We start from the raw sequence: 11,355 nt of genomic DNA, 5'->3' as shown, positions 1-11,355 counted from the left end.
AAAGCGAGCGCCGTGGGTAAATGTATCACTCCCGCTGATATGTGTGAGATCCATAAATAGAGGCGTTGGCAATATCTGTTTGCTGACTTCCCTTTTTGAGACAGGAACATAACCTTTTTTTTCTGGTTTGTTAGCTGGATGAAAGGATACATCAGCATTTCGTCTCGTTTGGAACTACAAGTTAAAATACCATCAAGTAAGTGTCTACAAGATTATACGAAAAAGAGAGAAGTAGTATCTAGTCCTATCTTTGGTGTTCTAAACAGAAGCTTCACTACGGTGAGCGGGTCGGGCGGTGGCCGAGCGGTACACAGTGTTGAACACTGCGCCTTTCCCGGGGTGGGGAGCGCCCCACGTCAGGAGCGTGACGCTCTCTGGTCTATGTGCAGTGCATGCTCGACTAAACCCGATTCGGAGTTTTTCTCACCCACCCGCTCCTGCTTATCAGTTCAACAAACTATTAGTAGGTTAAGAAAAAAAGAAAACAGTAATTAAAAGTTGCATTGTTAAACTGTGTCCCCTGTGTTTACAGCAGTTTTTCACTAAACCTGGGACTGTGAAGGTGATTAATATAGTCCTTTTGAAGGTTATGTGATTTCTCCCCGCCCGCCCCCCACCCTGCTCCCACCCCACCCCCTTCCCCCCACCCCCCCACCCCCCCAGATGAAAGTGGAAAGACCATGGGAATAGAGAAAGTGGTCACTGCAGTGTCTTCTCCCTTCAAAAGATCCAACTGCTGCTGAGGTAGAAATCGAATGTTGGCGCCCCCTAATCCTCTTCTGCAGACTCTTGTGAGGATGTCTCTTCAGTCTCCTCCTGGAACACACAAAGGGCACAACCATTAGTGTGGGCTCTTCTTTGCCAACGGTTCAGAGACGACCTGTCTCCACAGCACGTTCTGCTGGCTGCAAAAGAGGATGCGGACGCTTGGCAAGCCCTCATTCCCAGGGCTTCTTAAACTGTAATTGAGGAATCAAGGTGTTGTTTTTTCCCAGAGCAGAGTCATTTAGCCCCTGTTGACTTAAGGCTTGACATCATGGTGGCTGGTCAGCAAATTCAATTGTGTGCAGTCCAGAGAATGTCAGGCCAATGTAAGCTCACTCACCAATCAGAGTAAAAAAGAAATGGATAAATTTTTCCCGACAGCGTGCCGGTCATCAGTTTTACAAACCCGGTGCACAAGTAAGAAAAAAACCCAAGTCAAGGGAAACCCTTTCTTAAGACTCAAATGAACCTGTCCTTCAGATACTGGCAGTAATAGCTGATACGTCCATGAGGCTTACTAGAGGCTCTCGGGGATTGTTTGTTATTGTCCCCGTTTTATAGACAAAAAAGTCAAGGCATGGAAAGCGATGTACCCAAAGCTACGGAGGGAGTAGGGCCGGGAATTGGGCGGGGCAGACGGGCGCCAGAACCTGTGTGTGACCAGGACGCCACCGCCGCCACGGGGCAGAGGCAGTGTGAGCACACAAACGAGCTTGGAGAAGGGTTGCAAGAGCTGACTACTAACTTCCTCTCCAAATCGAGTTCCTCATTCTTGTATTTATTAAAGCACATTTTAAGACAATGACCAAAGTTTGGCATGACTGCTGAATGTCAATACTAAGTCCACATCAACCGAACACTTAATGGTGGGCCGGCCAAGCAGAGAAAATCTAATATGTGTGTTTTTGCAGGACCTCCTCTCCATATAAATCTAATTCTTCCTCCTCCTTTCTTTTTTTCTGATTCCCTATGGCTCTGGAATTTGTTGGGAGTTTCTGCAAGCTGGCTTAAGCCGCACACGGTTCTCTTTCCCTTTGCTTATTTAACAAACGTGCAAGTACCTTTCGGGACATGGGTGGTAAAGCGGAGACAATAAACATTTCTGATAAAAGCGTTGTTAGTGAGAGGATGATTTTTTATCAAATACTGCACATTGTCTCCTAAGACGGCATGTGAAAAAGATCTGGGAGAAGAGATAAACATTTACTCCGGCAGCAAACAGAGCCCCTTTAAGAATGGCCAGCTTAGAACAGCTTATAACAGTCTTCATACTTTAATAGATTTGATTTTCCACATGGCTTCATTTTGTCTGGGTGGCTAACTGACACAATTTATACCCCTCTTCCTTTCCCAGGTCACTACAGTGCACCATTCAGTAAAGCGTGCCTTAAAGCTTGTCTGCGTTATATGACCAAACTTCCATTCATTAGTGTTTGAAACACTTCAGCTGTGAAGGAGCTCCTAAATGCTACCACGTGTGACGCTTTTGCGTAAGAGCAGCAAACGGGAGGAAAAAAAGCCCACACCAACGGGCACTCACACACTCACATGAATGCATGTGTGCGTGCACGTGTTCTCTCTCTCTCTCTCTCTCTCTCTCTCTCTCTCTGTCTCTCCATCCTGGGCTTTAATCATAGATCACTGCTCACTGCAAACCCTTTGCGAAAGGTTTCAAACATTCTCTTCCCCCAAAGACCGAGAAAGCTGTAAATCCTGGGAATAAACACACCTACAAATGAATGGATTACAGCTTAAAAAATATAACCGCAGCAGCATCAAGTCATGAGATTTCACACCGGTTTTGTTTAGTCTGCTTCGGGTTATGTGGGAAATGTGGAGCGTATGAAGCTACCTCCCCTGCTCCCAACCCCCAGACTGAGGGCTTCACATATTTAAGCGGCAGGTTTATACCTCTTGATAGGCAACAGGCCATGACCCTGAGATTCTCTACGGAGCCCTGGCCACAAAGGAGGATGTAGCGTGATCAAAGCCATGGACAGCCGAAAGAGAGACAAGCCAAGGTTCGGCTGCCCTATGACCTTGTCTTTTCACTTAATATTTAAATTCCAGAAAGTCACTAAGTTGTTAGGCAGATACACTCCTCATCCGTCCCCAAATGACTCACTTCTCATGATGACATGAGGTGTGAACTTAAGAGTACCACTCTGAAACAGACCACAGCATACAAGCTGGCAGGTAGATTTTATTCCCTCTTCTTCTGGTTAACAAATTACTAGAACTCCGTCAAGCTGGAAAACCTCCTGGATTTAGCTGTAATTATTCCATTTCTAACTGCTCGATTTTTCTATATCATCTGGAACCCACAGTACTGTCAGATCCGGAAGGAAATAGACTTTTCAGGCCATGAACTTACAAAGACCTTGTAGTAGATGGAATGTGATCAGCTTTTCAAAACATTCCCAGAAACTTTGCTTGATTTGAGCTCTTGAAGCTCCCGATATGTGAGTGGTTTATTTAAATCCCTGAGACACAACTCAGCTGAAAATGATGGTCCCTCATATTGTTTCCTTTACTTAACCGTTCTTAACACAACACGGAGAGTCGTTTTATTAATGTGTCTTTCCGCTGACCTTGAAATTCTTCTACTGGTGGCTGTCAGTTAGTACTGGGTATATAACTAGAGGGTCAGAGAGTGGGAGACTCACTCCGCGAACTTCTGGAAGTGATGTGGCTCTCACATGCTCCGCATGATGGTTTTTTCACATGTCTAGTAGGTGGAGAGTTCTCTCTTCTTGGCATGGCCCTGACTGGCCACCCTCCAAAGGACAGCAGGGCTACCAAGAGGATGATGGTGTGCGGCACTCCTCACCTCCGCAGACCTCAGTTCTCACCTTTGCAGTGATTTGACTTTTCGCTACATGTGTGGTTTGCCATGGCAAAAGTACGGGTGTAATTAGAAGAAAAATCTTCCCTGTCAGGAAAAAAAAGATGAACTTGGAACACCCACCCTCTGCCGCCCCAAGTGTCGCAGCTGACTAGACTTCACACGGGCCCTTCTGTGGTGCCAAGTGCGGACGGAAACGGGTGATGGGGGGAAGCAGCAACTGGCTCTGACGTCCCCAAAGACTCTTATTTCCATAGCAGAGTAGTTGGTGGGGACCCCTGAGATTCAACCTTCTCGGGTGGCTTAGAAGACACCGCCACTTAGGACAGACAATAGCTTGCACCTCGAGATACTTATTTAAATTACTTCATGCTTGCAACACATGGCCAAAGGACCTTTGAGCTGGTGTAGGCCCCCCCAAGAGCAGCTTTGAGGCAATAGGGAGACTGAAATCCGAGAGCCAAGAGTTCCGCACGTCTCGTTAGGCCAGTCCACAAGGTGGGAAGGCAAACCAGCAGCCGTCTGGTCAAGGAGGCTAACTGTCGGGAGGGGGCTGGGGGAAGGCAGGATAAGAGGACTTTTCAAAGTGGAAGTGCACGGTGACATTTTTACGAGCACCGGCCACTAAGACCTCTGAACACTGAACAGCTCCCAGCCACTCACGCGGCTGCTTTACAGAGACAACGGAGGCGGCACCACATCGGGGCGAAACACGCGAGTCTTTTGGGCAGAAAACTGAAGAGAGGGAAAGGAAAGTGGGCAGAGTTGGAGGACTGTATTTTTATTATGACTCCTGGAAAATTGCACTCATTTTGCCTTAGTTTTTCTTTCGTTCAGGGGGGGAAAAAAGAGGAATTTAATAAATGTAACTCTTTCATTGCTTTCGTTAAGCTTGCAAAAACACCCCCCTAAAACCCAGAAATAGAGTTTGCACTTATCTCCATTCCGCATGTGGCATTTACCTTTGGGTTTACTTCCGCTAATTGATTCAAAAGGAGGAAGAAGACAGCCCAATATCCAGCCTTATCCTGTAATGCTTGATGGAATTTTAAACGTCTTAAGAGTCTAATCATAGATCTTAGCACACAGACGCGGGTGAGGGCGTGTGCTGGAGGAACGTTTAGTATTTAATGTGAGAGCCGAAGCTCTGGGTTTAATTTTCAGATGCAGACTAAACAGCAGGTCTGCAGTGGAAGAGGGGCCGGTGAATTCTAAATGGAATCGGGAAACGGAAATGCTCTCCTTACAAATTTTAGGAGTTGGGTCCCCATGATCCCCCTCTTTGTGTGCAGTAAGGAGTGCAAAATCCCAGAAGTCCATGTCGGCTTTAATAAATCCTTATTTCTTCTCCTTGATTGCAAAGAATTCTGCAACTCTGTTATTATAAAAATGCTGCAGGCTAAAAATACATCTGCAATTTAAGCTATCTTGCCAATAAACCTACAAATACCTGGTTGTCTAGAAAGAGTCGTTATGGCTAAGTGACAAATTCTTATTGTCATCTTAACATGTCCAACTCGTTAAGGACTCAGAATGACAGACACATTTGAGAGTTTTTCACGTTGCTGAGTATCTCCAGCCAGTCCCACCCGAAAAGAAATAACGGGCTCTCTGCCTCAGCAGCAATGACCAGAAACCAATTTTTCAAGTTCTAGCTGTAGCTGTGACCTGCAAGACCACAAAATGGAGTTTTTCTATTTCTCTGCCAGATATTTTAACTTAAAATGGATTTAATAAACATTAAAAAAAAAGAGGGGGGTGCCTGGGTGGCTCAGGCGGTTGAGCGTCTGACTTCGGCTCAGGTCATGATCTCGAGGTTTATGGGTTCAAGCTCCGCGTCGGGCTCTGTGCTGACAGCTCAGAGCCTGGAGCCTGCTTCGGATTCTGTGTCTGCCTCTCTTTCTCTGCCCCTCCCCTGCTGGTGCTCTGTCTCTGTCTCTCAAAACTAAATAAACATTAAAAAAATTAAAAAAAAAAATGGATTGAGGCTGTTTAACTTAATGGAAAGTGATTATTTCCTCCAACTAGGAAAACTTTACATCAGATTTTTAAAAATACGTTAAATGGAACATATAGAAACCGGATAATCTGGCAAGTGGAAGGTATTCTGGTGGAAACGTTAGGAGGGGAATATACTTTTTGAAAAAGGAGACTTAAGAAGTTGGGATATTCATGGCATTTGTACCTAGTGCTTTCTTTATTTTAGCTTTATGTCTACAGAAATATACAAGTGTCAGGACTATCCTGCATGTGTGACCATCAACTTGATAAAGTCAGTGTTAAGGTCTTTATTGAGGGATGTTTAAAGTAAAGAAGACTGGTTGATCCTAGAGGTCGTTGACCACAGACATCAGCCCTGGCATTGATGGGCTGTGTAACTCACGTCTATTCTCACTGTGTCAGACCAGTAATGACCATACCCACCTAACTGCCCAGCAGGGTGTGAGGGGAAAATGTGACAACCAAATGGGAACATTTTTGAAAAAAAAAAGAGAAAAAAAATCCTCTAAGATACAGTGTGGAATAATGATTAATTGCAGTTACTCATTCTCTGTGTGTTTCTTTACCTGTGATTCAATGATAGATTGGTGAGAAAGAAACACACGATTTTTAAATAAAGCCTTGAAAAAGAAAACCAAACAAGAGGTTTTTGGTTTCTTAAATGCACTCCTGTTTCTCTCGTCTGTGTCCTTGATCAGGGTTCTGTCACTGAAAGTATCGTAAACAGAGGTCACTGTTCATCCCCAGGATATGCAGATTTGTTTCCTGGGGTGAAGGGATATTTACCACTGATTTCAGAAGGGAGTCACACTTTGCAGATAGGGAAATCATTTCACGGATAAACTGACTGCAAGTTTCAAGATCCTGTAAGTCGCCCTTTCTGAGGATGGTGAGCTGTATGGATTTGCCATGCCCGTTCTAATGCTTACTAAAGGAGCCTCAGGTTTGAAAAATACTAAAGATGTAGCGAAAGGATTTTTGCACGAAGGAAGCATTCAGAAGAAGGAAGTTTATTTCAACATCTCCAAAAATGGTTGAGGAATGTTCTTGTTTTCATGCAAAGCAGTTTTTGAAAATGGCTAGGTTAAAGGGTATTTAATGGTTCCATTCCAGATGTGTTTATCGGTGGCACAGACCAGGAGAAACCTTTTCTCTTTGTTTTCTATGTGTATAAATTTTGCATATTGTTGTATGTGTCGCCAGGGAAGAGAACATTGCTGGATTTTAGTCAAACATTTTTCACCGAATGTTTTTCATTGTCCTGGGTTAGGACTTTTGAATAAAATTGTGAAAATATCAGTAACAGCAGTAAGTCAACAAATAATTACTCAATATACATTTGAGTGTTCAGCAAACACTTCCTGAACGTAAAGGAAGTATCTTGGACAAAGCAATAGATTTCTATTCAAACATTACAGATTTTCTTAGAAAGACCAGGTTTTAAAACCAGTTACTATTTATCCATATTAATTTGGGTCAGCATGTTTGGATAATGAGAAGAAAGTTTACCTATTGAATAAACAATTGGTGTTTATTCAACTCACATCACCACGCAGAGGAAAAGCAGGCAGACATTGCCATTTTCATTTTTAGCCTGATCCATGGGCTTCACATAGTTAAAAACAATCATACTTAAAAAAAAAAAAAAAACTCATATAGGAAATCTGGCAAACCCAGAAACACTAAATTTTTGCCTTTTGGAGGTTTTTACATTGAGTGATGTGTTTTCACTTCTGTTAGAAGTTTATGTCATCTCTATGAGACATTCTCTGCCAAAACACAGCTGACTTCACCTCGCTCATATTCCCTTATTACAAGTGTTGGCTAAGCTAATTACTTCATATGTTTATGGTTAATAATAATTTTGATATGTCTCTTTGCCCCACCTGTGCTGTTACGTCCTTGAGGGATTTTACTGTAAGGGTTAAACGTTGATTTCTGCTGTGCTCTCTCCTTTTCCCTTGACCTTTGCAATGTCAGAGGTCAGAGGTTAAATCAAAAAGTATTTCCTCTACAACAAAACAGTGCCGCTCAGGCTGGGCTTTGATAGAATTCTCGTGTTTTGCCGGTTGGTACCAAACAATTACTGGCCCACAAAATGTTTTGCCAGCTTGAAAGAGCCTAAGTAGGAAAATAAATAAATCAGTGCTCTTTATGACTTGGGCAGCATAAATCACGGTGCAATGGGAGAGTGACCATTTGCAAATTGGATTTATTAGGAATTATTTACTGCATTGGCCAAGGTACCATTTAAAAGACGAGTGTTGGACTGAGAATACCCTCCCTCTCTCCCCCTCCTCCTTTCTCCTTTGTGTGTCTAGACCGAGAGCCCCCAGTCAAAATGCCTTCTTTAAGAACAAGATGCTGACTGCAATTCATCAACGTGCTTGTCCCAAAACGAAATCTCTCCTTTTGCTCCAAACAATGTTTAGGTTGTCTGAAATATAAACATCCTTAAAACAGCTCTTGAAGTCCCTGTAAAAACATTCAACCTTTTTTTTTTTTTTTTTAAGAGGGGAAAAGTCCCATGATAACCAGGCTTACTGAGAGTTCTTTGCCCTGGTACACACCCCCCCACAGAAGATGTTACTCGCAGGTAAAGATTCTACCTCAAAACACAAAGCTCTGTTTCTGCTCTTTTAGAAATGGGGAACTTTCCAAGCCTCTTGTTGGGAAATTGAAAAGGAGCAGGTTTATACCTGTCTTCGTTGCTAGAGGTGGCGCTTGCCAGGGCAGAACAACCATGAGGAAAACTGGGTTGAAAGTCAGGAGAACCGTTAGGATTTTTAAAGCCGATTTTCCCATTTGGGTAGACTCAGGTGAGAAAAGACTATCTGAATTATCTAGCAGGAGTCACTTTGGATCTCTGTTCAAAGCCTTCAGAGAAGGAACCCAAGAAACAAGGAGATATCTGACGGACCAGCAAAACCTTTTTAGAGGTCTGAGAGGGCGTGAGATTTATTCTCATCAAAGTGACAAGCCGAGGAACAGCATTCCCTCTATCGATAATAATAATCGGATACTTGTATGGGGTTAACTTTTATAAAAGCAACACTGACAACAAATCCCACCACTGTTTCCTACCAAAGAATGTGTTCCATGTGGCTGAGAAGTCAACTGCATCACACTGCTAAAACACGAAGACATGAGCTCATTTCCATTTATTGCTTAATTTGCCATTTTAAATAAAAATAGAGTGCCCTAGTAATCTTTGTCCTCACCGTTTCTGTAATTAAACAGATTAATGTGAATATTGCAGATTTTTCTCTTTAGATTTTTAAGAGACCATTAACTTTCCCCTTAGGATGTGGGACACACTTAACGTCTGTAGCTGATGGCACCTGGTGGACTTTATAAACACAAACCCTGGCAGCAGGGTTTCCCTTAAATTTTTATTCTTCTCTGGACACATGTATTTACATACATAAACACATATCTCAATTTGGGGACTTACTGTAATTCTACACTTGTCTCCTCAGAATGAATTTTGCTGCTTTGTATACCAGTTTCCAGAAGTGGCACTCTTGAAGCTCTGGAATTCTCAAATTTCAGAATTTGATGGCATTGGGATATTTCACAATAGAGTCTTTGTAATTGCGACATACCGCCAAGAAAAGTGGTTCTGACTGCTTCAATCCTAATGAGAGAATGTGGCAATCACTGTAACATTTCCCCCTTAAAGATTAAACAATCTTTATTTTTGAAACGTGCAGGGAAAACGCCTGAGGTCAAAAAGACAGTTTTGGAGGAATTAGAATTCTAGACTTTTTGAGAGTATAAATCTCCGGAAATTAGAAATCCAGCCTCCCCAAATAAGTCAGAACATAGTAATGCTCCCTGGAATTTATAGAATTATGGATCTCTCAAAGTTTTCTTGGGAGTAAGGGAGATGTGTTGTTATGATCCCAGTCCACAGATGGATAAATGAGGCACAGAGAGATTAATTCGTCCAGTGATGGGGCCAGAAAGCAAAACCTAGGTCTCCTTACACGCTGCCGAGCTCTTTTCTTTAGATGTGAAATACTTCATTGTATTAAAATTTTCACCACCTCAAAACAGGATCTGAATATAGTACTGTTGATGAACAAAGGATATGAGCCTGAGTTAATCCAGACTGCCACATGGAAAAGCCATCTGGGAGGGTATTTTGAAATAAACAGATGGAAAAGGAAGAGATCCTTTTGAATGTAGTGTTAAATTTACATTATCCTCCATGAACTTCCTTGTAGCCCCCATGTTTATATAATTCATCACTATGTCCTTAGACAATATAGATTAGGAAGCCCAATGAGCTCACATTCTTTTTTTATTTTTTATTTTTTTAACTCTGAACTCTCCTTTCAAGGGCAACTTCTGGAGCAGGGTCTGTAACACAACCACACAGATCAGCGAAGACCAGCCCAGTCCTTCTGTGCCTTCTTTGCCATTCCTGAGTTTCTTGGGAAAACATTTATTATTTCTTGGTGTATTACTGACCAATCCGCAATCAGTTTCAGACACACTGATAATCTCCACCTGTAATTTATTTGTTTCTGCCCCTCTACTTTTGAATCTGCCACTCATCTCATTCATAGCATCTCTGTTTCCCTAATTTATATCTCCATTTTCCCCTCTGCAACTAGACGGCAACACAAAATAAAAAGTCTTCCAGGAATTATCCCCTTAAGTAACACACGGTATTCCACTCATCCGACTGTATCCCCTATGTGCCTCATATCCACTGGCACTCTGTGGTCATTTGTTCAACAAATGTTCACATGTCTTCTCGTGCGTGTTCACCAAGTATCTTCACCTCTGGCTGCACATTAGAATAGCTTGGGGAGTTCATAAAAAATACCTATGCTTGGGTCTTCAGACCCCAAAAAATCAGAATCAGTGAAGGGTAGGGCCGGTGGGCGCAGGCAAACTTGCTCTTCAGGAAAAAAAGGTCCTGATCGGTAGCAGCCGTCAAATTCCACGGTGTAAATACTTACATCATAGTCGATTTCAAGCTACCTACTGGACGTCACCTAACACAGAATTTGAAAGAGGTGCTCACGATTGGCTCACAAGGGCTGGCTCTGCAGATACTACTGGGCAGGGTTCAGGCATATACACAGTTCAGGTACATGGTGATATATGTATGTCCTATATGATCTCTAGGTGATTCTACCACGCAGCTAAGGCTAAGAAACTCTGAACCAGATTACACATTTCTTGGATGCAATAACTATTTCATGTGCCTCATCTTCCCTACAACACCAAGAATAGATACTGAGTCAATGTTGTTAACAGACCACAGAAGGTTATTAATCTAATGTTCATAGCCAGTGATGCAGCAGTGAACACGGTAGTATCCTTTGGCTCAAGTGAACTGACTTTTAAATTTACTTTCTCTTGATTTTCTTACTGATGAAAGATGAGAGGCTAAATATATTCGCAATCTCCTACTTAAAATGTCAAGTTTTTGTTTATATTTTGTTTTGTTTAATATTGTTTACAAACACTCAAACACTGGTATTTATTTTTAGTTCCCCCTACCACTGTTGGCTTTTAGGAATGGGGGCAGCCCTGAGAGATTTTTTTCATGTTAACTCTCTTTTATTCTACTTAACACATACATGTAAATACGCTGACCCATTTTCCCTGCATGCTTACATGTGTTTAGAAGCTTCAGCTCTCTTTCAAGCAGCATTTGTAAAGAATAGTAGACACATAAGATTGCTCGGATGGTCTTTCCCAGTCAAAGCAACATTGTCCCAAGA

The 11,355-nt window shown here is 42.5% G+C and overlaps 1 protein-coding gene across 2 annotated transcripts in view; it reads right to left on the bottom strand.

Annotated features, from left to right (window-relative positions):
* Positions 1-663: 663 nt before the first annotated feature.
* The window catches only part of HMGA2 (high mobility group AT-hook 2), a 138,884-nt gene continuing 128,192 nt past the window's right edge, over positions 664-11,355 (bottom strand). For both annotated transcript variants that reach the window (XM_060657049.3, XM_060657048.3), the window contains one exon: positions 664-816. In XM_060657049.3, coding sequence (XP_060513032.1) covers positions 769-816 — 48 coding nt within the window. In that variant the 3' untranslated portion in view covers positions 664-768. The remainder of the gene's footprint in view (positions 817-11,355) is intronic.

Source organism: Panthera onca, chromosome B4, assembly GCF_046562875.1.
Source record: "Panthera onca isolate mPanOnc1 chromosome B4, mPanOnc1 haplotype 2, whole genome shotgun sequence".
Classification (NCBI taxonomy): domain Eukaryota; kingdom Metazoa; phylum Chordata; class Mammalia; order Carnivora; family Felidae; genus Panthera; species Panthera onca.
This window is presented reverse-complemented; position numbering and strand designations above follow the sequence as displayed.